Below are 27,738 nucleotides of genomic sequence, written 5' to 3' on the forward strand. Positions count from 1 at the left end.
TTCAATAGTGCTTATTATTTGTTGACTGATCACAAAAAAAGCATTTGTCTTTGGCCCGGATGGCAGTATAATGATATACATTTGGAAGCGGCCAAATGACTGATCCCAAAGAGTAGTGATTAATGGATTGCTGTCATTTTGGAGGCAGGTCTCTCTTGGAGTGTCATAAGGTTCTGTCAATGGCTCTTCGCTATTCAACATTATTATCAGTGACTTGGATGAAGCCTAACCAAATCTGATGATGACAAAAAAAAAAACAAAACAAAACAAAAGGAAGAGCTAACAAAATTAGCAAAATTAGCATACAAAAAGATCTTGGCAGACCAAAATGATAGACCAAATCTAATAAGATAAAGTTAAATAAACATCACTGGAAAAAAAAAACTCCATGGAAATTTTAAAAAATTAACTGTACAAGTAGGGATCAAGGACACTTGATTAGATAACAATATTGTGGAAAATATCTGTTTCTGTGAGCAAGTTTAATATGAGTCAGTAGTATAACATGAAAGATTAAAAAAAAGATAATGCCTTTTTTTAGGTTTCTTAAAAGAATAATGCAGTCCAGAATGAAGAAGTTGACAGTTCTGTTTTACTCCTCCCTTGCCAGACCCCATTTAGAATATTGTATTCCATTCTGAATACATTTTAGGAAGGAAAATTATCAGATGGACCATGTCCAAAGGCAGGCAGCTTGGATGGTGAGGGAACTGTAAACTATGACTAGTTGCAGAAGATGGAGATGGTTAATGTGGAAAAGAGAAGACTTAGTAGGGCATGATAGCTGTCTTCAATTATTAGCAGGGATGTTAAGTGAAAGAATGCTGGAATTTGTTCTTCTTAAAAGCCTTTCTCAACCCCTATTAATTCTAGTGCCCTCCCTCTGTTAATTATCTCCTATTTATCACATATATAGCTTGCTTTGTATATATTTGTTTACATCTAGTCTCCCCCATTAGATTATGAGCTCCTTAAGGGTAGGGACTGCCTTTTGCCTCTCTTTACAGCCCCAGCATTTAGCATAGTGCCTGGCACATAGTAAGCACTTAATAAATGTATATTGACTGATTGACTGGTCCCAGAGTGCAGAATTGGGAGCAGTGGATGGAAGTTGCTTGGAGACAGATTTACAGTCAATGTAAGGAAAACCTTGCTAACAATTAGATTTGTCCAAAAACCAAAATGGATTGTCAACAGACATAGTAAGATTTCCATCACTGGAGGGGTTCAAGCAGATGTTGAATGTACACCTCTATGGCTTTTTCTCAACTCTCATTTCTTGTGACTTCGCTGTAGCCTGTAAGCCTGTCGATTCCCCTCTTTCCCTTGATAGTCTTTCCTTTCTAGGTCTCTGACCCTGCTCTTTCCTGGTTCTTCTCTGATCTATCTGACGGTAGGCCATCATCATCAGTCATAAGACCTGGGTTCAACTCCGAGCTCTCAAACATCTAGCTATGTAACTTGGAGCAAGTTAGCATCTTCTGGAAACTCAATTTCCCTATCTGTAAAAGAGGAGAAATACTTGCACCACCTATCTCATAAAATTTACAATCTACAGCATTGGGTTGTTTTGGCCAAAGCGCTTCATAAACCTTAAAGCACTAAAGAAATATATGTTGTTATTATCATTAGTGTTGTTATTACGCAATTCACCTGGACCCTTCCCCTGGCCAAAAGACTGTTCTTTTTTTTTTTTTTTTTGCTTTTTAGGCAATTGGGGTTAAGTGACTTGCTAGTTAAGTGTCAAGTGTTTGGTCTGAGGCCTGATTTGAACTCAGGTCCTCCTGACTTCAGGGCCGGGTGTTCTATCCACTGTGCCACCTAGCTGCCCCCCAAAAGACTGTTCTGAGATACAGTAGAGATGCCCAGTGCTTTCTAAATTCTGGTTGGACACAGGGGCTCTGGGTCCTTTTTTTCCCCCCCCCCAACACTTTCTTACTGGAAGTTAAATACTACCCAGAGGAACAGGCCTTGAAGCTTTATATTTAGACCACTTATTCTTAAGGACAACAGTCAGATGCGGGTTAGAGATGGGCTAGTGATGAGCAAAGAAATGAAAAAAGGGCCTCCAGGTGTACATGAGTCAGAGCCCTGCCAAAGCTGATTAGAAACAGTCACGGTTGGGGCTATACAGGGATTCCCTGAGTCAACAGAAGATGAAAAGGAATACTCTGAAAACAGGTAGGCTCTGAAACTGTCAAATTCAAGGGAACCAGGGAGAAGCAGAAACCAAATAGAAAGTGAATCAAAGTAGAATATTGAAGGTAACAGATGAAGATAAACACATGAATAGAGAAATCTGGGAGGAGGAGGCTGGTGGTCAAAATCACAGAGAAGCTCTACGAAAGTGAAAACAACAATTTGTATCACTGTATCACTGCCACCACCACCTCTAAGCCACCAGTGTTCTCCATATCTTGGACCCTAATGTAATAATATATGATAATACTTTATCTCTTTCTGTTTTTATTTGTTACCTGTTGGCAGCCTTAGAATGGAAGAAAGGCTGATGTCCTCATTAGGACCAGTAGAAGCAGCTGTTGCCTTCTTGCTCCCAGAACTTAACTGTCCTGCCTCCTTGACCATGGTAACATTCAGTACTCTAGAGTCCCCACCGCGGAGGTGGATAGAAGCCAAGGCGGTGAGGCATATGCTGTGATTATCTGGGGTCATACTGCTTATATTACCGAGGGCACTTTTACATCTGCTATGAGGATAGAGAAATTTTTTACAAAGGGAACTGAGGACTTATCAATTCAGCTGAGCAGCTCTTACTCAAAGCATGGCATTAAGGGGAGCAGAGAGGTTACATGGAAACCAGCCAGATGTGCTTCTGATACAGTCATAAAACAAGAGCCATTTTCAGGACCCCATTTCACACAAGACTCTCTCTAATCTCCCCAAAATGCATTTTAGAGCAGCAAAAAGATCAAGCCATTTGGAGAGAGAGTTTTATCTTGAGGCATTGTACTTCCAACCACATCTGTGATTACAGAGTTCCTTAATGGAATGGAATGGAAAAGTATTAAGTACTTACTAAGTGCTAAGCATTGTACTAAACTAAGGAAACAAACAGAAAAGCAAGCCCGGTCTCTTCTCTGAAGGAACTCCCATTATAATCAGGGGTGGCTATGACTTGATACAGGAAGGTACAGCTACACAGCAGACAGAAAGGTCTCGTGGTCCTTAGGGTGCAGATGACACAGCAGGACAGATTAAAGGGAGTGACCTATCACTCTCCATAACTTAAGAGTCTTGTTAGATGTAGGGGAGAGGAGGTATGGGGATTACTACAGTGACGATCCCATTGAGGCTCAGATTATCTCTGGGGCAGATACTGTAGTCTTTAAGATCCCGGAAGCATGCCAAACAACCCTCTGAACTACGGTGGAACTCAAGACCGACAGAGCTCTCATACTCTGAAAGGCACTGAAGAAAGAGCTAGTACGCCTTCCTGAATGATAGCTAAGTTCAGTGGAAAGAAAACTGGAACCCTGGGGTCTAGCCTTAGCTCTGGAACCAATGTATCCTGTGACTTTGGGCAAACAATGACCCCTCTCTCTTGGCCTGTTTCCTCACTTGCAAAATAAGAAATTGAATTAGATGATTTCTATTTCCCTTCTAAGATACAAAGTTTATGTTACACACACACACACACACACACACACACACGAGTATTTCAGAGCTAACCATGTTTAGCTCTGTTCTAAGCCAGCACAGGATGACAGATCTAGACACAGAACCCTTTCATTTTACAGATGAAAGAAACTGAGTCTCAGGAAGGTTAAGTGATGGCCCAAGATCACTTGGGTAGCAAGCTTTCAGAAGTGGGATTTGAACCTAGGACCTTGGACTCCGGAGTCAGTGCTCTTTCCACCACAGATATCATACTACCTATTTTGGCTGCCCACTTGGGGGCAAAAAGCACTTCCTCAAATCCCAAGGAACCACGGTTGTCCTTCCTCTCCTGGATGCTGAATGGGGCTTAGAAATGGCTTCACAGGGGCCAGCTAGGTAGCGTAGTAGATAGAGCACCAGCGCTGGATTTAGGAGGACCTGAATTCAAATCCAGCCTCAGACACATAACACTAGCTGTGTGACCCTGGGCAAGTCACTTAACCCCACTGCCTAGCCCCCCCCAAAAAAAAGAGAAAAGAAATGGCTTCACAGGAAGCTGAGCTACACACACACAATGGCTACTGTAGTTCGTAGGAGCAAAGAGTATTTTGAGCTGGAAGGGCCAGCAGAGATCAGCTAATCCAAACCTCTCATTCTACAAATGAAGAACTGAGGTCAAGATAGGTCAATGACCTAGAGCCAGTCATATAGTAAGAAGCAGAGCTAAGCTTTGAGCCTAGGTACTCTGACCCTGACTCCAGGGCTCTTTCCATTTTCACATGCTCCTGCTCTAGGTGGAGGGCTGTCAGTCTACCTCTCTCCCAGGTAGGAGGAATGTAGCTCTCACAAGAGTTTCTGGAAACCATGAGAGATGATGCAGTATAATAAAAAGAGTTAGTCTGGGAGGAGAAGGCCCGGGCTAGAGTGTCTTGTTCTGCTGCTGAATTTGTATCATTCTATAATCACAGAATATCAGAGGTGGAGGGACCCCCAAGGTCATTCAATACAACTCATAAGCAAAACTTAAATCTCTCCAATACCCCTGCCCAGTGGTCATCTAGCCTATGTTCAAAAATAGGGGTGATAAGAGGTAGCTCTAAGGCTTAGCAAGTTTTTCTTCATATTGAACAGAAGTTGCCCTCTCTGTCACTTCCCCTCCTTCTCTCCCAACCCCACACTGGTACTCTGGAGCCACAAAGAAAAAAGTTCATCCCTCTCTCCCAAGGCACCTTTTCAGTTGTCTGAAAAGAGTGAACACTTGGGCACTGTCTTCCACCATCCTTCCACCCCGCCTCCCACCCCATCCCTGGCTAAAAATCCACATTTCTTTCAACTCACATTCATAAAGCATCACTTCAAGTTTTCTCACCACCCCCACCCCACTGTGCTGGGTCTTCTCCTTTATCTGTAAAGTGGGGATAATAACACTTACCCTGCCTTATCCTATAAGGTTGTTGTGAGGAAGGGCTTTGGGAAATCATGTATTTACTACAAAGATGTAAAGAGATTCTGATTCCTGTGCCTCAGACACACTGGATCGTGCTCCAAACATGCTCTGCATTTTCCTTCCTCACACTGTTCTCCCCAAATGCCTGAATCCTTAGTATCCCTCTGCTTAATTCCTCCCCACCCTTCAGGATCCAATTCAAATTCCATCTCCATGAAGTCTTTCTTGTTCCCCACAAATGGCAATGGTCTTGCCCTCTCCTGTGCTTCCATAGGATCTCTTCTGGCCAAGGAGACAATATGCCTATTATTAAAATTATTTGCGCAGGGTTATTGTTTTCCCCAGTGTAGACCACATAGCTAGTCTAGACATTTTATTTTCTCTAGAAGATTGTGAGCTCCTGCAGGATCAGAGCTACTTCTCTCTCTGATACTCTATGCTCCCTGTGCCTGGCATTGGGCCTTGCACAGCATAAATAATAATTATTCACATTTCTATAGAGCTTTATAGTTTACAAAGTGCTTCCCACACACAAAAGCCTTAAGAGATAGGTGGTATATGTGTTATTCTCTCCATCTTACTCTTTCTTAGATTAAATGGCTGGTCTAAGATCACCCGGTTGGTAAGTGCCAAAGCAAGGCTTGAACCTAGGGCTTCTGATGACTAGCCCCAGCGCTCTTTCTGCTGTGCCATGCTGCCTCTCCAAGACGAGTTTGCTCAGGAGAAGAATCACAAGGTTTGTCTGAAAACTGGTAGCTGGCCAGACTTCTGTTAGGGGGCTGATCTCAGCTCTGCCACCTACTACCAGCTTGTCCTTGAGCAAATCAATTGACTCTTTGAGGCTTGGGTTTCTTCCACTATAAGATAAAGGGTGCTCCTTTCCCTTCCCTTCCCCTCTTGTTTGCTTTCTCTGTCTCTCTTCCTCTCCCTCCTTTTCTCTCTTCTTGCCCTCTCCCTCCCTCTCTCTTTTTCTGACTTTCTTCCCCCTGCCTTTTCTCTCTTCTTGCCCTCTCCTTCCCCTCTTTTTTTCTGATTTTTCTTCTCCCTCATCCTCTCTTCAGCCTTCCAGATCCTTTCCATCATGCAGACGTCCCCCCAAACATGTAGACACCATGGAGATTTGTGGTCCTCTCTAATACCCCATCACCTAATGATATGCTTAATGCCAGAGACTTCCAGTCAAGAGAACAAGTTATCCTTTAAATTACTTTTTACCTTATAAATGAACACAATTTATACTTGAGAATAAATGCTTATCAAGACATTATGAAAAAAAGTATTAAATTTCAAATCAGAAGATGTGAGTTGGAAAGTCACTTAATTGGCCTGGGCAGGGGGGTTGGACTAGATGACCTCTCAGATCCCATCTTTATCTTTCCATGATCTGTAAAAGGCACACTTTGAAACTCTGGGGTCTGATTCTGATTCAGTCTTTAAGTAATTCTGTGACCCTGGCCAAGTCATTGGCCTCTGTCTGACTCAGGATTCTTATCCATCAAATGGAAATAATAAGACTTGCCCTCCCTTTCTCCCGGGGTTGTTGTGAAAGTGAAATTAGACTCATATATTCTCAGACAGAACTAGAAAAGACCTTAGAGATCATCTGGTCTAGTTTCCATATTTTACAGAGAAGTAACTCAACATCATATTTCAACAGAGAGGTGAAGTGATTTGCTTGGGGTCACACAGCTACTGAATTGCAAGCAATATGTATGAAATTACTTTGAATCATTAAACGTTTCTTACAAATAGGAGCTGTTTCTTGCCGTGAGAGAGCAGAAGAAGTATCATAGGGATTTTATGGCTGCAAATGGAGAGTCAGCACAGAACTAAACCAGATTGTAACACTTGGCAATGAACATTAGCACCAGTTTCAGATTATGCTCCTCTGTCAATGACTAGCTTGACAACCTTGGGCAAGAGACCTGACTTTTCTGGTCTCAGCTCCCTCCTGTGTAAAATGAGGGAAGATTGGACTAGATTATCTCTAAGGTCCCCTCAGGCTCTGAAATTCTAAGATCTTCTCCTCACTGCTCTCTCTGGCAGAGTTTATCTCTGGCTTTGGGGTGGGCTCAGCGGACATTCCCTGATAGCTTTCAGAATCTAAATAAATCCTCCAGGGAATCCCTGGGATTGACTGTGTGTTTCACTGCTGCCCTGAGAACCAGACAGCTGGAAAATCAGGCAGCTGGAATATTCCAAAGACTATGATCTCTTTAAACAGAGAGCTAGTCATGTTAGTGAGGGATAACTGCAATTGGTGACCCAGTTGGGAGGCAAGCAAGAGTGAGAGCTACAGGGCTCAATGAATAGTTAGTTATCCCAAATGGCCTATATTCTCATCCTGCCTATACCCTCCCTCATTCCTCCACCTTGTTCTAAGACTGCTGATGCCTGCCTCTTCAGAGTAGAGACCCAAGAACAGACAGTCATAGTATAATGATCCACCCAGTGACTTGCCTTTACATCCCTCAACCTTTAAGACCTGGACCACTTAACTCCCTTCTGCAGTCTAGGCTCAGCCTCTCCCTGGGCTCTGGAATCAGGCCTAGCCTTGGGCAGGGGGAATATAAGGAGTCAGAGGAACATAGGTTCATAAAGCTTAGATCTGGACAGGTCCTTAGAGACCACCTCATTTTAAAGAGGAGGAAACTGAGTCTCAGAGAGGTTAAGTGACTTGTCCAGGGTCTATCCCTGGGATTAGATGTGCATTTCACAGCTGCCCCAAAAGCCAGGATAGTTAGAAAGCTAGAATATTCCACATACTATGATTTCTTTAAACACAGAGCTAGCCATGTTAGTGAGAAGACAACTGATGGGTGTCTGAAATTCCAAGTCTAGGGCCCTATTGATGGGGTTGGGATCTGGGCCCCAGAAAGGAAAAACCCTGGACTTTCCCACATGGCCAAATCTCTGGCATTCACCTGAGGCTATAATCCCATCAACTGGCCTAATCTCCCCTCCATTGTCTTGCTATTACCTCATGGACTACTTGGCCACTTCTAGATCCCTCCCACAGTCTTTCTGTATATGAGGTCCATCTCGTATCCATTAAGATGCTCAGATTCCTAAAATCTAGCCACTGCTTAGATTCTTAAAATCTAGCCACTGCTTACCCACATTCAGATTCCTTAAGAGTCTGCCCAATAGGACAAATGTTCTAATAAACCTTGTCTTTGGCTGAAAGAAGGCCTGGGTTGAATTCTTTCGCAAAGGACCCACGTGTTGTGATTTTGGGATCCCAGGATCCCTGAACCTTTAAATGACATCACTATACAAGATGAAGTCCAACTTAATGAGACATAGAATGGTAGAGTGAAAAGTCCACTGGAGTCAGGAGAGATCTGGATTGAAATTCCAGCTCAGACATGGATTTCTTCTGGGCAAGGCACTCCTCTCTAGATTTCAACTTCTGCCTCTATAAGGTAGGTGTAATAATACTTGTTCTACCTACCCCACAGGACTGTTATAAGGAAAGTGTTTTGTCACCTTTAAAGGGCTTGAGAAATAGGTCCTCTTTCTGTTGTTACAACTAATCCTCACTTTGAGCTTGGTTTTGCTTCTGGACAAAGGGCCCTTTTTTCATGGCTCTGGGAATAGCCCAGTCCTTGTACAGTGGTTCTGATAACCGAGGCCTTGTCTCGTCCACTCCTGCCTAATGCAGCAGTTCCCATGAGGAAAAGCTTCCTCCCTCAGCTGCTCTTTCCCCCCTCCATGGGTTGGCTCCATGCCCAGTGATGGTGCCCAGGCTCAAGGCTTGGGTCCCTATGGCTTGCTATGCAGACTCTCTGCTGCTTCCTGCCTGGATGCCTGTCCCTCAGCTTACTGTACATCCACCCATCTACTGGAATCTCTGCCTGATGCTACTTCAGGAAGCTCACTGACCAACAGCCACCCTCCTGCCTGGCTCTTCTCCGATTCCCTGCTGCTTGGAGACTTTCAAATTCTCTGCATATCTCTGTGCTTCCATTTGTATTCTAGGTCCTACCCATTCCTAGTCAGGACCACCCTGCAGGTCAGGAACAGTCTGAGCAGGGGGAGATGTCCGTCATGAGACAGCAGAATGTCACGGAGAGGCAGAGAACCTGGGTTCAAATCCTGGTTTTGCTACTTGTTACCGTATGACTGTAAGCAAGTCATTTCAACTCTTTGGCCTTCAGTTTCTCTACTTGTAAAACGAAGTAGAACCAGAGGGGCTCTAAGGTCCCTCCCAGTTCTAGATCCTATGTTTTCTTGATCTCCCTGTGGTCATGAGTCTTCAGGACCTGCATGTACCAGCAATAAGGGGAAAATGCAGAGAGCACTGTGGTGTTGACACTTTGTCCCAATACTTTGCAGAAGCTTAATTTTGTTTTGTTTTTGTTTTTTGTTTTGTTTTGTTTTTAATTCCAGAGGCCGCTCTGCCCCACTTCCACTGGGTGCCCAGGCTCTGAAGAATCCTGGATGGGCCCCACCCTTGCTAAATTGTAGGTCTATTCACTAAATGGTCCCTCCCTTAGTTCTCCAGGTTGTTATAGAATCTCACTCCAAAAAATGAGCAGGACAAGATGAAAACATCTGAAAAATGCAGTGGCTACTCTGCTCTGCTAGAACAGGATTCTTAACCTGGGGTCCATGGAGAGATTTCAGAGAGTCCATAAACTTAGATGGGGGAAAAATTACATCCTTGTTTCAATGGAATTGATTTCCTTTGTAATCCTATGTATTTTATTTTATACTTTTAAAAACATTATTCTGAGAAGGAGTCTATAGGATTCACCAGATTGCCAAAGGGGTCCAGGAACACACAAAAGGTTAAGACCTACCCCCACCCCCATCTAGAAGCTAGAAAATGTAAAGGGAGTTGGCCAAAGAAGCAGGGGAGTCATCTTGTATCTTATATCATTGTCATCTGAAGTCACCCACAAGCAGGCCCCCATGGCAAGGTTTGGGGGAAGGGATAAAGATGGAGGGATTTCATTCTAGTGGATACCAATGGACGATCATAAAATCTTAGAGTTGGAAGAGATTTTAGAGGTCCCTTAGCACGATTTCTCACTCCCTGCAGCAATCCCTCCATGGCATCCCTAATGATGGTCATTCAGCTTTTGCTCAGACATTTCCAATTTAAGAGAACTCTCTACCCATTCAAATAGTTCAGCCTACTGTTGGACAGTTCTCATTGTTAGGAAGTTTTTATACTGAGCTGAAAATAGACTCTCTACAACTTCCACCTATCAGTTCTGCTTCTGCCCTCTGAAGCTACAAAACAAATCTATATTGTCTTCCACAGGACAGCCCTCTGAGTACACAAAGAAAGCTCCTCCAGATGTTGCCTGAAGGGGTAGAGAACAGCAGGGCTATAACCTCCCTCACTTTGTGCTTTTGACATCTATGAGTGCAAGACAGGATTGAATTAGCTTTATTGAAGCCATACCACCCTGTTGCCTCTGACAACAGGGGAGGGAAGAGGGGACACTGTGCTACCTGCTGGCTACCCTGTGGGTGCAAGAGCCCAGTGGCCTTTCATGGGAAAGACATGAGTACAGATTGATCAATACATTTAAAACCATCTCCCATTTCCCTCTATTCTATTTTTCATGAATTCAAGAGCTATGTTATCTAAATTTTTGTCCAAAAAGCAAGAATTGTTCCAAGTGGACATGCCATAATCAAATGACTTTTGAATAGTGATGCTGTCCCAAAGATCCTGGTCTGATTGTGATCAACAAATAATAATCATAATAACACTGACTCACGTTTATGTAGCATTTTATGGTTTACAAAGCAATTTCCTCACAACAACCTTATGAAGTTGTTGTCCCCATTTTATAGATGAGGAGACTGAAGATCAAAGAGAACAAATAACACGGCCAACAACATAGTATTAGTGTCAGGACTAGGACTCGAATACCACAGGCCACAAGATTCCAAATCCAGTATTCTTTTGGCAACCATTTCCATCTTAGATTCATCAGCTCAGTCCCTTCCTGCGGGTGCTCTGCCCAAAGGAATGTAAATTTTGATTACAGAAACCTCACAAAATATCTTGGGGTTCAGTAGCTAGATTTATTTCTTAAGGACCAGGCCTTAAACCCAAATCACTCCGGCTCTCATTGATTGGCCAACAATAGGTCCCAGGCCCAACCCCCCCCCCCGCCAACCCACCCCCCCCCCCCCCCCCCCCCCCCCCCCGGTCATTGTTTGGGCCTTGATTGGCCCAGAGTGAACGTAAATAGCAATTGTTTCTGTTTTGGCCAGAAACTCTGAGGGTCTTTCCCTCCCAGATTGCTTTTTTTTTTTTTAGACTAGGCAAAGAGGCTATTATCTGCTTCATTTCTTATCTAGCCTTAATCACTGATTGGGCATTGCCTCAATCTAACAGAGACCTGTTAAAGACTTTAGCTTAAAAAGGCCAATGTCTGCATCCAGGGCCATTTCTAGTCATCCTGATCTTTCCACTGGACCCAGATGGCTCTGGAGGAGAAAGTGAGGCTGATGACTTTCCATGGTCCTCCCCAACTCAAATCCAATTCACTTGAATATCATGGCATCACTTCTCTGATGTCATGGTCCTCTTTGAGAATGAATGACAAACAACAACAACAACCACCCCTCTGCCAAAGGAGGGGGCTTTGTTCTCCAATTGGTTTTAACAAAGAGATGACCAGGCAAAAATATTAACTTAATAGTGTCAAGAAATATAAGTCAGCCTGACCTCTTCTGGCCTATCTTTCTGAGAGTATCCAAAATCTTTGAGTGGGTGGATTTCCTGGAATTCTCAGAACCAACAGTGAAATCTGTGACCTTCTTCCCCTGACCAGGCATTGATACAGCACATCTGACCCTCACTGACCTTTCCCGGAAGTACTTGATGGCCTCTGGGTCAATGAAGGTTGGCTCCTCCCGGAATCCCTGCTCAAACACTTTACGTTTATGCCGGAACTCGATGACAGTCTTGGTGTAAGAGTTCAGTGTGGTGACTGAGGCTGCCATGCAGCATGTGAAAGAACCCCAGGCCAGGCTGCAGAAAGAAAGACAGAGGAAAATAAAATAAAATAAAGAAAGACAACAGTAAAAGAGAGGATTAAAACATCTAGGGCTGGAGGAAAGCGGAACTATCTGGATGATGGCTGGAGAGAGCCACTCCTGGGCTTTGTTACCGATTTCTCTTTATCCGAATCTCACCTTTCTTTCCCAGAAATTCATAGGTTCATATATTATTGTTGGAAGTTGAAGGGCCATTAGAGGTCACCTAGTCCAACTTCTGTTGTACAGATGAAGAAACTGAGGCCCAGAGCCAGGTCTAATCTACACTGTACTGTACTTTTGGTGTTAACACATGAATCACAGCTGACAACAACAACAAAAAAATCTTTAGATTCTAGGACTCAGAAATTTGATGGGAAACCAACTGACCCATGTGCATTTGACAAAAGTCATACCCACTACACAACTTGTATTCAGCCAACCATAGAAAGACTAGGAAAATGTAACGGGGTGCATGTGTGACAGAAAAAGAATAACTACTTAGTCAAGAATGGAGCACCAGCTATTCCCTAGTGTTCTGTTCTAAGCCCAAGAGAGACAGATGTTATCCAAGCACCTCCCTTCCTGTAGGAGGTAGGATCCCCTCTCCTACTGTCCTGCTTAAGAATCTATTTTGTTTATGAGTTCCTTATAGAGCATGGACCCCTCAGCATAAAACCTGCTAGTCTTTGTCTGTCTGTGGGTAGTAGAAAAGATACTGGCCTGAGCTAACCTGATGGCCAGCGATGGCATCCACTGATGAGATGATGGCATCTACTAGGCTAACTAGGTTCTTGACTAAAAGGGTAGCTTTGAGGCTCCTTCTGCCTCTACTCCTCAGGAATGATAGTTGAAGGAAAAGGCAGTGGTATCCTTGAAGTTGGGGACTATTAGGGGAGAGAGGGATAGTGTTGAAAGTACAGATTGCTAATGGTGGGGGTGGAGGGGGGAGTGTATGATGATTTGAGCTGGTTGATGTCTCTATATTCCATCCTGATGAGCCATAGGGGGTGGGAGGCAGACAGAAAGGAGGGTGGGAGGTGTGGGCATGGCAATTGGTTTAGAAATTAACTTTGAAAAGTTTCAAGATTGGATCAGTTCAGTGCTTTTTTAGTCATGTCCTACTCTTTGTGACCCCATTTGAGGGTTTCTTGGTAAAGATACTGGAGTGCTTTGCCATTTTCTTCTCCAGCTCATTTTAGAGATGAGGACACTGAGGCAAACAGGGTTAAGTGACTTGCCTAGGGTCATACAGCTAGTAAGTATCTGAGGTCAGATTTGAACTCATGATGAATATCCCTAACTCCATGCCTAGCACTCTATCCCCTGTGCCACCTAGATGTCCAAGACTGAATACCCACAGACAAATCCAGATTAGCAGGACTTAATTTCTCTGTTCCCCCAGGAACTCAGAGAGAGGATATATTTACATTTGAGATTGACAAAAGAAAATCGTGACCAAATGGCTGTAGAAGTTGGCCCCAGGCCTTCTACTTTCCTCTCAGCCCCCACTTTCTAGGCTTGGTGAGTTTGGAACCAATGAAGACTCAATGTGTCAAGGCTTGCTTTCCTCCTGAACTCACAATCTCTCCTGCAGCATAGTTGAGTCATACTCACCAAAGCTAGATAGCCTGAATAGAGTATCATACCAAAAGGATGTTAGAGATCACAAACTGTGCAGATGTTCAGGGTCAAGCCACCGGGAGCTCTTGTTCCAGCTGGGAGGTCCAGATTAGCTTGCTGTGAGTCACGTATCTCTGCTGTGGTTTTGTTTTTATGCAAAAGGAGGACAACACCAGCCTGCCTCAAGGGAGATGAATTAGATAAAATGCATCCCTCTATTTCTATAGTCCTGTTCTAGGACAATAACTACAAACTGATCTATTTCAAACTGCTTTAATAGGCCTTGGATTTTTATAGGAGAACACATTAATGGATTGCCTTGAAAAGCTTCTCTTGCTTCAATTCTGTAAGTGAGCTAATGGGGTAAACACATTTGGATGCTAAGCCATGTGGGGAAGCATGGTGCTGGGGCAGCTCGTAGCCCCAAGGGAGGTAACTAATCTGCTGCTTCTCCTGGGTAACTAGAGGGCACAGAGAGGATAGAGGTAGGAAGAGATAGGGTTTAACACAGTTGGAATCTGAAAAGAGTGTAGGCAATGGAGAGGGAGCCACTATCTACTGTGCCAAGCAGTTTTAAAATGTAAAATGGCATAGCACAAATTATAGCTGACATTTATTGGAGAGGTTTTCAGTTTATGAAAACATTTTCCTTACAACAATTCTACGAAATAGGCATAATAAGCAATATTATCTCCATTTTACAGAATCAGAAAGGCTAAATAATTTAACCATCATGCTGCCAATCATTCTCAGAGCTAGGCCTTAAACCCAGGCCTTCTGACTTCTACTCCAATATTCTTGCCATTAGACTACAGTGGCTCTCAGTATTATCATATACCACTCGATTCACCACCATCACATACATCTGCTGGGGTGGACAGAGGTGTTCACTATGGAGTGACCTCAATAAAAAGTAAATTCTTGGAAGGATAAGGCTAGTGCTAGTCAGCTGATTAGACTGTAAGTTCCTCGAGGGCAGGCACTATCTTAGGCCTCTTTTTGTATTCCTGGTACTTAGCACAGTACCTGGCACATAGTAGGGCTTAATAAAATGTTTATGGATGTAATTAGAAGACCTAGGTTTGAATCTTGGTTTCTAGTTATGTGACCTAAGACAAATCATTTTATCTGTCTAAGCCTCAATTTCCTCATCTGTAAGATTACAATCGGTTATTTCCAATGCCTCCTCTAACTCTAAAAACTATAATCATATAGCAAATGGGGCCGAGTCCCCAGCACAGAAGGAGCCAACCAGGGGCAAACTGGAGGAAATCAGCAGTCACTGGGAAGTAACCAAGAACCGGGGACAGATGGAAGGTACAATACACCTAGTTCCGAAGAATGAACTGATTAGAAGTCACAGAACACGGAAGGGATTTAACCAGTGCTTCCCTAGTTCAGCACAGTTAGGGCCAGATGGGAGCCCATGCTGGAAGCACCTCATAAGCACAAATCCAAGAGTCTTAGGATGAGAAGATGGGCAGACACATAAAGAAATGATAAGAGGGGGCTGAAACCAGACTTTAAGAATTTGAATGTTTTTCTTACTAGGAGAGGCTAATTTGGTACCCCTCATACACAAAGCTGCACTTCTACATGGTCAGCAGGGATCCTGCATTGAGTTGAATTTTTCTGTTATTGGGGATAGGCTTGCAATGAGCCATCCATACAATCCTTGTGACTAAACACATGCATTCACAAGCAAGTTGGCAGTCTGCAAGGTTGCAGTCTGAGCCTAGGGAAGCCAATGTTTGCATCCTCATTAGCCCCGCACTCCTACAGAATGTTTCACTTCCTTCATGAAATTTGAACATCAACGTTTTCATTAGAATTGCAGCTTTTCAGAATGTTACCATTAAAAGGACACTTAGGGATCATCTAATCCATTGTCCAGGCTTACTGACTTCATTTTCCAGAGCCAGACCACTATAACAGAAAGAGCCCTGGCCTCATTAAGAGTCAGAAAACCTGGGTTCAAATCCAGGTTCTGCTACATACTTGCTATGTGGCTTTGGAGCATGTCATAACCATGCTGCGCCTCAGTTTGCTGACTGAGATGTTTTGGAAGGAACTTTCGCAATCAAGTCCAATTGTTCTTATTTTACAGATAAGAAACTGATGTCCAGAGAGGCTCAGTAAATTACCCCAAATCACACACGGAGATAGTAATAATATTGGCATTATCTACCTCACAGGGTAGTTGTGAAACCACAGAGCTGGAAGGGTTACAGAAATGTGAGCTTGAAATGAGAAATCTGAGCTTCAGGGGAGTGGAGTGATTTATTCAATGTACAAAGCCAAGCTGGTTAGTGGTTGGGTCAAAACCAAAACTGAGGTCTTTCAAGGCCCAGCCTTCATTCCATAGTACCCTCTGCCTCCCGGAAGTGTTTTCTTTCAGTCCCTTAGCCGAATGTTTACAGTTCTCTTAGTCTTACTTTCAGCCAATCCCTTCTCAAGGGACCTTGTATAGCTAAAGCACTGAATCTTGACAAATGGCCCCACACATATTAAACAAGAGAGATGACATAGCAGAGCTCTGGAAGAATCCCCAAATGTGAGCTTTCTGGAGGGATGAAAAATGGTCCAAATCTATCTTCTCTGGGCCTCAGTGACAGGGAGAAATATATCAGTACTAACACATCTCCACTCACTCAAGTCTATACTATGAATAAGTCAAAAGAGAAGTTGGTGACCCACAGCAGGAGAGGCAGGAGGAATGGGCAGGAATCTTTTCATCTCTGCCCTCTCTGGAGGAAACATTCTCTCCCCCAGACACCAAAAAGCTTTCCTCAAGAATATCAATGAAGGGGCTTAAGGCATTGGGGCTTTTTGAGTGGGACAGCTACCAGCCATTCCCATCTCCTGCCCATTCTCAAATGCAGCAGAATGGCTCTTCAACATAGTCGAAGGGCTTTGGGTATCCCAGGACTCACATTCTTTACCCCTGAGTGGGGACGGGAGAAGACTCCAGTGAAAAGATCACAGATCACAGTTGTAGAGGTGGATGGGAATTGAAACATCATCTAATCCAGGGCTTCTTAAACTTTTTCCACTCGCTACCCCTTTTCCCATCTTGGCAGCGTCTGCTGGCGCTGTGTGGCCTGAGGGTGTGCACAGTGTAAAGTGCGCATGCTCTGTGTTAAGAACCAAGGCTTCAGTGAAGCTGCATGGTGCAACACGGGCAAACACTGCCAGAAACACCTCAGAGGACGATTTTTAATTAATTTTTGGTCATTGTGCGTTCAGATACCTTTTACTGTTACCAAATTTTTTGTGATCCCATATAGGGTCGTGACCCACAGTTCAAGAAGCTGCACGGTCTACTCCAACCCTTTCATTTTAAAGATAAGAAAACTGAGGCCCAAGGAGTTTAAGTGACTTGTCCAAGGTCACACAGTTTGTAACATCAGCAGGGGATTTTGCACACATCTGACTCCAGAGCCAATGCTTTTTTTCCTAAACTACAGCTTAGAAAGCTAGATGTTTTGGAAGGAACTTTCACAATCAAGTCCAATTGTTCTTATTTTACAGATAAGAAACTGATGTCCAGAGAGGCTCAGTAAATTACCCCAAATCACACAGCTGGTTAACGGAGGAACTGGCATACATTCCATTGGCTTGGTCGGAATGGCTAATTCAGGAGAAAGCAGAAGACCTAGGTGGCAGAGACAGCTAAAGGTGGTGCATGCAAGCAAAACAAAAAGGTCTAAGCTTCAAGGAAGTAGCTTCAGTAGGCAGCTTGGCACTATCTGCATTTCAGCTTCCAAATCTCAGACAGATTCTTTAGACTTCAGCTCCCTAATCAGCCATCAGCTCACCTTCTCATCTTAGCCCCACAGATCTCCTCCCAACTGGAACCTCTCTTTTCCTGCCTCAGGTAAGGATTTCTTTTCCCCCAACCTTGGTGGTAATGGTCACTAATTACTGGCACACACTGGCCTTCCCTTGGGTGAGTCCTGACAGCTGGGACTGGGTCTTGTAATTCCAAACCCAGGGTGCTTTCGTTATGCAGTATTCAAACTCAGCTGGACTTTCTGAGGCGATGAATTGACTTGCTCAGATTTATTTTGGGGCTGGAGGACATGGTCCTTCTTGAGGCATATAATTAATGGCACGTGGAGCTGAGATCATCCCAACAAGGCAAGGCCTCTTTAAGCCTACAGGATGTTGCACTCACCCATTGGTTCCATCACATTCCCTGTTTCCCACCCAGGGCAGCACATGAACCTTTGTTAATAACAATAATAACTAGCATGTATATGGCCTTTTAAGATTTGCAAAGCACTTTACCCATGCTGTCTTTGTCGGCAGGGAAATCTCCATCCACTGACTCCCTCACTGAGGAACCACAGTCAGGGCCTTTAGCATCAGTGGGAGGTGAAAAGGTGGGGAGAGGTCATTGTCAACAGCAATTGAATGCTCTTTTTCTGGTTTTGTGAGCCTGTGACCATGCCCAACTACTCCAGATGGATAATGTCAAAGCTTTCTGACCAGATGTCAAAGAGCTATGGCATTAACAATAGCTGAGAGGTAAAAAATTTGAGGATCTAAGAGATGAAGTGACTTTGCCCACAGTCATTTGATTAATAAATAGCAGAGACAGGAGTTAAGCCCATGTCTTCTGATGCCAAGTCCATTACTCTTTCCACTGTGACTGTCCTTAGAGAGAAGCAGAACGACCCCCTCTGCCATTTGCCAGAGGGAGCTGCTGTCACAAGCTGAAAAGGACACATACCAGAAAGACCAGCCATAGTCCCAGGAGTGTGGTCGCCAGTCTTCAGGTCCCAGGCTGACTGTGACTTGGAAAACTTGAGTGTACATCATATGGGCGACCATTCCCAGGAGACCTGGAAGGCAGGAAGCAAAACAAAACACTGTTAAGAAACCAAAACTCGTCTCTGTCCTTCCCCACCTGACAGCCTGTTCAGTGGCATGGCATCCCCTGCCTCCCTAGAATTGCTCCAGGGCTCTAGCTGTATCTGACCAACTTAAGCCTTTCCATGTATTTCAGTGACTGACTCTGATTTTAGCCCTCCTTCATAAAGATATCCTTTCTATCTGATGAAAAACCATAAACTTTCAACTTTTGTGCCTGTGCACATACTGCTTCCATCACCTGGAATTCAATTCAACAAACATTCAATGCCTAGTATGTGCAGAGCACTGTGGTAGGTGTTGAGGCAGATATAAAAATAATTACAATGTGGTCCCTTCCTTCATAGACAATCCTCCCCATTCCAGTCCCAGCCAATGCCTGCTGACATCCTTCAAGACCCAACTCAAATGCCATCTTCTCTTTTCCTTGTCCCCCTAATCGGAAATGAACTTTCTATCCTTAGATCTCACACATATCACCTTGCTTGTAATACTTTTATGTACTAATCATGAATTATTTCATATTATAGTTATTTTTACACTTTCCTTATCTTCCTCTACCATACCATAAGCTCACTGAGTACAGGAGTTCTTTCTTATTCATCACTGTATTATTCCTAACCACCACCTCCACCACCTCCAGTATTCAGAACTATGCTTTGCACACAGTTGGCACTTATGTCACAGAATCAAGGAATTGGAAAGCTGGAAGGTACTTAAAAGAGCATCTTGTCTAACCTTGTTTTATGCGGGGGAGGGGCAGGGCAGTGATAACTTGCCTAAGGGTTCCACAGATAGGAACTGACTGGACCACAATTCAAATGCAACTCCTTTGACTCAAGATCCAGTGTGCCTCCCTCTCTACCATGTTGCCCACATCAATGTATAATAATAGTAATAATTATTATCATAATTATAATAACATTTTTATAGCAATTTAATACTCATCACACACTTCATAAATATCTCATTTTATCCTCACAACAATCCTGAGAGGTGAGTGCTATTATTATTCCCTTTTCATAGATGGGGAAACTGAAGCAGTCAGGTTAAGTGACTTGCTCAGGGTCACACAACAAGTAAGTGTCTGAGGTCACATTTGAACTTAGGTCTTCCTGACTCCAAGTCTAGCACTCTACCCATGGTGTCACCAGCTGCCTCTGACATAGAGGGAGAAATCACTTCCTTTCAGTCATATGTCCATGACTGGGGGTTTTCTTGGCAAAGATATTGGGAGGGGTTTCCTATTTCCTTCTCCAGCTTATTTTACAGATGAGGAAACTGAAGTAAACAAGGTTAAGTGACTTTCCCAGAGTCACATAGCTACTAAGTACCTGAGGCCAGATTCAAATTCAGGAAGATGAGTCTTCCAGCACTCTATCCACTGGGCCACCTAGCTGCCCCAAGTATGGTGCCCAATCACATGGGAGCAGAGCTAGAATTTACACATAGGTCTCTGACCCCAAGTCCAGAATTCAATGATGTCCTTCATTAAATATATGTGGGAGTAAGGGGAAGGAAGAGAATAGGGGATATGGTGTATAAACATAGGAGGTCTGTAAGCCACAAGGAAAGAAGAGGCTCCTAGGAGATTATTCTGATGCTACTGTTGTAGATGGAAGTTACTTTAGTTCAGCATCTAGTGTCTACCCTAGTCTGCTGAGTCCCTATCCCCATATATCAAGGAACACACAGTTTCCAGTACAGCGGAGCTCTACCTAATCAAACCAGGCTAAAACTGCTTCCTCTGATGCGGATGAATGTCATCTGGGAACCAGTGGATTCTCCTCTCTCAGCTATGCGGTACATGCTTAATGCCAATGACAATACCTCGGGCTTTACCTCAGACAATACTGGCAAGGGTACCAGTTAATGGAGTTTTTATCTTTCTCCCTAAATATTTGGTGAATAAATGAGTCAGTGATTTGCTGAAGGTAGAGACTAGTCCTAGGGCCTAAAGCAGATTTTAAAAAATAATTGCCCCAGAGTGGACTGAAGTAGACTTAGTATAGGGTGGCCAAAGACTTGAATGGACCTTTTTGACCCTGGTGCCAGAAACTGTTGCCTTAATGACCTAGGTGTGTGATGCCTTAGCCTCTTGGATGGTTACCAAACCACCACAGGGCAAGCTGCTCACTCTAGCGCTCTCGCGCTCTGTGTGTGTGTGTGTGTGTGTGTGTGTGTGTGTGTGTGTGTGTGTGTGTGTGTGTGTGTGTGTGTATATGTATATATATATGTGTGTATATATATCTCCTTGTGGATTCAGGGTTTCAGAGTGGGGAGGAGAGGGAATGGATTAATTCCTCCTCTCATTGCTTCTGGAAAACCCCAAATACCCCCTCCACACAAACCCCCCAGGGAGGCAAAGAAGCAAAAAAAAAAAAAGCAAAGAAGGGGAGAAAAAGATAGAAATAGCAGTGGTATTGAGAAGGCCATTCTGGAACAACTTTCATGTTCTCAGAAGATGTAGAAGGAAGTTCAAGTCAGAACATCATAGAATATTAGAGCTGGAAGGGAGAGTAGAACATAGAATACAGAATGTTAGAACTAGAGGGAAGCTTAAAGATCAGCTAATCTAACCCCCTTATTTTATAGGGAGGATAACTGAGGCTCAGATAGGGAAGGTGATTTTTCTGTCTTGGTTACACAGCCAGCAAATGGCAAAGCCCATATTTTCTGATTTTCTTTACAAGTCCTGTTTTCACACTAATGAACTGCTTTTCCTCAAAGAACTAGATCCCCATTTCACCTCAAGCCCTATCAGCAACATATCAGCAAAGACTCTGGAGCCCATAGAGGCCCGAAGCATTTCTGGCTAATCTAGGCTCATCAGAGTCCAGCTGCCATCAACCAGATCCCCTTCAGGGCCTGCTACTGCCATAATCAATAAGGATGTTCTTGCTTTGACTCTAGTTTCAGCATTTGGAGATCTCTCTTATCTGATAAAGGGTAGTAACCTGGCTGAAACAGTGAAATTTTATTAATTCAGAATAATTGAGGGGAAGGCTAGGATGACTTGTCAAAAAAAAAAAAAGATTTGACTTACCAGAGATCTTTAAAGAAATACAATTTCTTTAATTAATTCTATTTTTTTATTAGTCATCTTAGTAGATGTGATAACTAAAATATAGGTTTTGGTTTTGGTTTTTTTTTTAGAAATTAAGAAGTTGTATTAATCTTTTTTAAAAGAACTACATTATATAATATAATATAAATGTAAAAGTATTTTAACATAGATGAATATTATTTTTAGATCTAGAAGAATAACATTTGTAGCTGATATTCATATTGCACTTAAAGATTCGAAAAGTGTAGAGTCTGAAGGCATGTTGACAGAGTCCTTAACTTTTTGAATCTCTGGTTTGAAAAGGCAATGACTTTTAGGCCTTATTGTATCATAGAAAGAACCCTGGACCTTGGAGTCAGAAGGCCTGCCACTCCAATCCAAAAACATGGGCAAATTACTTTACCTTTCTCCACTTCAATTTCCTCACCTGTAACATGGAGATAATAATATTTACGCTACTTCTTCCACAGGATTGTTTGGAGCAAAGTAGTTTATAAAATGTAAAGTATTATTTAAAAAAAAAATGAGTCTTTTTCTTTTGGACTTGGAGCTGTGATTTCATTGGTATATGGAACTTCCAGTGAGGAAATTCTTTCTACCACTGTAGATGAGCATGTGCTCTGCAATTTACGGTATCACAAAGCTATCTGGGGCCATGAGATGTTAAGTGAATTCCCCAGGGTCCCAGAGACAGTATGTTAACACAGGAGGAAGGACCTGACCCTAAGTCTTTGGATTCTAATGCCAATTCTCAAAACACTATACCATACTACCTCTCAAACTAATATTGTTGTTCATTTTTCAGTCATGTCCAACTCTTCTTAACACCATTTGGGGTTTTCTTGGCAAAGATACAGGAGTGGTTTCCTATTTCCTTCTCCAGCTCATTTTACAGATGAGGAAACTGAGGCAAACAAGGTTAAGTGACTTGTCCAGGGTCACACAGCTAGTAAGTATCTGAGGCCGGATTTGAACCCATGAAAGTGAGTCTTCCTGACTCCAGGCCCAGCACTCTATCCACTGCACCAGCTGCCTGACCTTCAAGCTATTATTATCATGACCCAAAAGCAGCATGACGTGGTAAATAGAGGGCTGCCCTTGGAGTCTGCAAGAACTGGGTTCACATGCTGCTTTTGATACTTAGCTCCAGGACTCTCTGTGCCTCAGTTTTCTCATTTGTAAAATGAAGAGTTTGGAGTAGATGGCTTCTAAAGTCCCCTCTAGCTCTGAATCTATGATCCTGGCTTAAAACTTACCCAATTTATGAAAATCTAGATTTACACAAAAGTAAATTAAGAGATAGATTGATTTACAGAAAGAAAAATTCGCAGTAGGATTCCTTCAAATAGAGCGCTCCCTGAGTGCATTTTGAATGATTCAACTTACAAAAATTTGATTTACACTCATCTTTTCAGTAGCAAATGTATTTTGGAAAAGCAAGGCATAGCTATAAATCTTTGAAAATCTACAGATGAAAGAATCATTTCTAATTTCATTCCTGAATACAAATCATGGGCACCACATCTGAGCTACTGCAACTCTGCAATTAGCAGGGTTCATATCAATGAGGTTCCCCTGTCATTTCAAGCAGCTCCCTGGCAGAGATACTAAAAATGGAACCTACTCTTGTTAATCTTTGTCACCTCATGGCTTCCAGCTCACCCATGTCAAGGACAGAAGGTTCAAGACTTTGACACAGAGGAGACAGGGAAGAAGAAGAAACTTTGAGCTCTGGGATATACTAGAAATAAGGAAGAAATGGTATCCTGTTCTCATCAGGAGGTTACATAGGTACCAGGATTTGTATCTGGCTCAAAGAGAATGGGATGGATCACAGTGGTCAGCAACTCCCTGAAGAGGGGCGTGGAGGTGGCCATATGCTAACATGACATAATGAATCAGGAGGCATGCTTTCTCCTTTGGGTTGGTATGTGAGATATGATGAAGAGCTTCCCAAGACATAACAAATCTGACAATACACTACTCATTGCTAATGAATTGTAGTGGGAAAAGTCAAAGTACCCAAAGGAATGAGGAAGAGATAGGTCTCTGAGAATTATGAAGTCCTAGGAAAGAAACTAAAAGGCTTGGGGGCAAGGAACAGGCTGTGTTTTCATCACAACTTCTAAATGATGATAGGGACTTTAGGGAAGAAAGATTGATATGGGAAGTAGACGGCCAACACAGAAGATGATGTCAACTTATGAGATTATCTTCATGGACCTGTTTATGATCCTGTGATCTGACGAGCACATAAACTGAAAGCCTGAGTTTGTGGAAATTTCCAGTTAATATGGTGGGGACGTGGATGTGAAAGACTGTTAAGTGTAGAGTCCGATTTTAGAAATGTTGGGGAAAATGTTAGCTCTTTTTAAAAAAAATTTTAATTGAATTATTTTTGTTACATTTTAAGTTCTTCTCCCTCCCTCCCTCCCTCCCCCCCACCCCATACTAGAGAAGGCCACAATTTGATGCATATTTAGAAATACATGTAAAACCATACTATGCATACTTCTATTTATCGGTTCTTTCTCTGGAGGTCAATAGCATTTTCCTTCATAGGTCTTTTGTAGTTGATTTGAGTATTATAGTACTCAGAATAACTTGGTTATTCACAATTATTCTTTGAACAATATTGCTGTTACTGTATGTGACATTCTCTTGGTTCTGCTCACTTCACTTTTCATTACTTCATGCAAATCTTTCCATATTTTTCTAAAATCAATCAGCTCATCATTTCTTACAACACAGCAGTATTCCATCACAATTATATACCACAACTTGTTTAGCCATTCTCCAATTGATAGGCCTCCCCTCAATTTCCAGTTTTTTGTCACCACAAAGAGGGCTGCTATAAACATTTTAGCATAGATAGCTTCTTTTCCTTTTTCCCTGATCACCTTGGGAAACAGACCTAATAGTGGTACTGCTGGGTCAAAGGATATATACAGTTTTATTACTCTTTGGGCATAATTCCATATCACTTTCCAAAATGGTTGGATCAGTTGACAGTTCCACTAATGTTGTATTAATGTCCCAATTTTTCCACATCCCCTCCAACATTTATCATTTCCCCCTTCTATCATTTTAGCCAGTCTCATAGGTGTGAGATGGAAATATTAGCTCTTAAAGCAGACATCTGAGAGTCCTTGAAGTAAGAAATCAAGCATCTTAACATATGTTGAGTCACATCGAGGCCTCTAAATCCTAGGGACTAGTATGTTGAGGGGAGGTTAATGGCTAATCATCTTGCTTGAAACCTCCTTTTGTTTCATCTCTCTGAAAGGCAGAAATCTGATTCCTATGCACATTGCCTTGGTGTGATATGGCTTGAGCCCTGATTACCTTGTCTGAGGGACCATATTCTCCCATTTGGAGATGCCATCTGGGGGAAGAAAAGGAATTATGGTGATAAATACAAATGAGAGTTCTGTATTTCCATCTGGCCCATCTTTATTGCTTTCTGTCTTGAAGTGTTTATGCTAATGCTGTGTTTCATTTAATTAAGATATCAAGGTGGTAGCTGATTAATTAATTTGTAACTATGCTTATTATTAATGTTGTCTACAGATATTACTCAGAATTTTCAGAGAATGTTCAGATATAAATAAACATTCTTGCATTTTATTAGTAGCAATCTAGAGATTACTAGCATATTATCCATATCATTCATTTATTCACTCTACAAATATTTATTAAGGGCCTACTGTGTGTAATGCATTTGTACCTAGAGCTAGGTATAAACTTCTGTCCTTGAAAAGCTTACAGTGTAGCAAAGGTGAAAGGAAGGTACACAGATTACCATGATACAAATTAGAATATGTGTATAAGAAGGATAAAAAAAAACCCTCTATGATCAGTTGACAATGAAAATAGAGAACGGGATCAGGGAAGGCCTCTTAGAGGAGATGGCACTGGAATTGGGTCTTTATGGACAAGTATTAACAATAAATACATTACTCTGAGGGCCTCAGGAAGCTGGGTCTAATTGACCACAGATATCTGAAGAAAAGTGAAAAATCAAATAAATTATCCAGCATTTTCAAATATTCTGAGGTTTGGTACTACATAACTAAATGGCTGCACATCTGCTTGAATTTTACAATTTTCTTCTGGGTCTTTGTCTTTACGCAAACCTGGCCCTGCTAGACTCTGATTTTGTGCCCAGGTACATTTATACTTCAGCTACCCTCCCCTAGAAAAATGATGTCTATTCTTTGTTTAAAACTCTCTCCTGGTTCAGCTTTTGAAAATTCTCTGTTTTTTGAAATGTTTCACACCCTTTCTGGTGAGCACATTCTAGGGCAGGGGTGGGGAACCTGTGGTCTCAAGGCTACATGTGGTCCTCTAGGTCCTCAAGTGTGCGTGGCCCTTTGACTGAACCCAAACTTCACAGATCTTCTTGAATATGTTCTGTGAAGTCTGGATTCAGTCAAAGGGCCACACTTGAGGACCTAGAGGGTCACATGTGGCCTCAAGGCTGCAGGTTCCCCACCTCTGTTCTAGGGTTTAAAAAGTTCACCTTCACATCTAACCTGAATCTCCCTTGCTTCAATTGAAGGTAATTTCTTGCTCTGCTTTCACAGGAGACGGGGAGCAGATGGTCAGCATCTTCCTTATAATAACCTTTCATAAGCTTGACAATTAATGAGTCATACCCTCAATCTTCTCTTCTTCAGACTAAATCATTCCAATTATTCTGACCTTTCTTCAAAGGTCCTATTTAACAACACTTTAGTCATTTTCATTGCTCTTTTCTGGACCCTTTCCCATTTTTCTGTGTGCCTTTTCAAATACAGAGCCCCAAATTGCATGTAGCACTCTAGTGATTAATCAATTCTCAGTGAGAAATTCACTGCTAAAGTCTTGCACACAATTCTGATGAATGTCATATTGCCTTCTAACAATTACACTATACTATAGAGTCATGTTCAGCTTAGGGTTCACTATGAACCCTTTTTTTCCCACTGTAGTTTTAACTTTTCCTTATATTGTGGCCCCCCTTCCCACTACATGTACTTCTAATATAGGCTTCAGGGAGGAAGTGACGTTAAAACTGCATGTTAAAGGATAGGTGGACCTACCTTCAAACTACCATTAATAACATTTCTAGAGGAAAACAGATTCTGAGTTCCAAACAACCAATTTATGAATGCACTTTTGGAACACACATACAGAGATACCTAGTCAACCTCATCCCATATACTGAATCTGTATAGCTTACTTTCTATCTTTTCTCAAAGATTAACACTATCATTATATAGATGCTTCCCCAAACCCTATCTCTAGGCATGACCTCCCTGCTAAGCTCCAAACCTACATTTCTAACTGACTACAGAGCACGTCCACCTAGATGTCCTGCCAAAGTCAATGTCAACATGACTAAAAGTCAATTAATTATCTTACCCTGCCTCCAAACCAGCTACACCTCTTGATCTTCCTTGTACTGTTAATGGTACTACCTACCATCTCAGTCACCCAGTTTAAACTTTGGAGTCACCTTTGATTTGTCTCTCTCCATCACACCCTGACCCCAATTCTAACTAGCTACCAAGTTCTATTGATTCTTTCCTTACTCCCTCACATCCATTCCTTTCTTAACATCCCCATGGCCATCACCCTGCCCAGGCCCTTATCACATTATGCCCAGACTGCAGCAATAGCCTTAAAACCACTTTCCCTGCCTCCAATTTCTCCTCCTTGCACTCTACATTACAAACTATAACTACATTAATGTTTCTAAAGCACCACTTGATGACATGCCATTGATGACAGGATGATGTCACTCCACTGCTGAAACATCTTCAATAGCTCCCCAGTGTCTTCATGATAAAGGTCAATCTCTTTAACCTGGCATTTAAGTCACTCCACAAGATGGCCCCAGGCTGATCTCCTGCCTTTTCTCCCACTACAAAGTGTCATTAGAATTCAAAAAAGGAAGACTTCTCATCCAACTGAGAGGGTGAAGGAAGAGGTCATGGAGGAGGGGTCATTTGATTTGGGTCTTGAGTGGTAAACCCTTTCCAAATCATAGCAAAGCATATGCATAGCATAGCATGCTTTCAAGGCATGCAAAGCATAGCAAAATACTCCTATGGAA

General features: G+C 42.5%; 1 protein-coding gene across 1 annotated transcript in view; it reads right to left on the minus strand.

Annotated features, from left to right (window-relative positions):
- GSG1L (GSG1 like) overlaps positions 1–27,738 on the minus strand; it is a 372,574-nt gene that overhangs the window by 64,088 nt on the left and 280,748 nt on the right. The window contains exons 4-5 of the mRNA XM_021006351.2: positions 18,432–18,543; positions 11,901–12,068 (exon numbers count right to left, since the gene is read on the minus strand). Coding sequence (XP_020862010.1) covers positions 11,901–12,068; positions 18,432–18,543 — 280 coding nt within the window. The remainder of the gene's footprint in view (positions 1–11,900; positions 12,069–18,431; positions 18,544–27,738) is intronic.

This window comes from Phascolarctos cinereus, unplaced genomic scaffold (assembly GCF_003287225.1).
Source record: "Phascolarctos cinereus isolate Bilbo 61053 unplaced genomic scaffold, phaCin_HiC Scaffold_4;HRSCAF=312, whole genome shotgun sequence".
NCBI lineage: Eukaryota > Metazoa > Chordata > Mammalia > Diprotodontia > Phascolarctidae > Phascolarctos > Phascolarctos cinereus.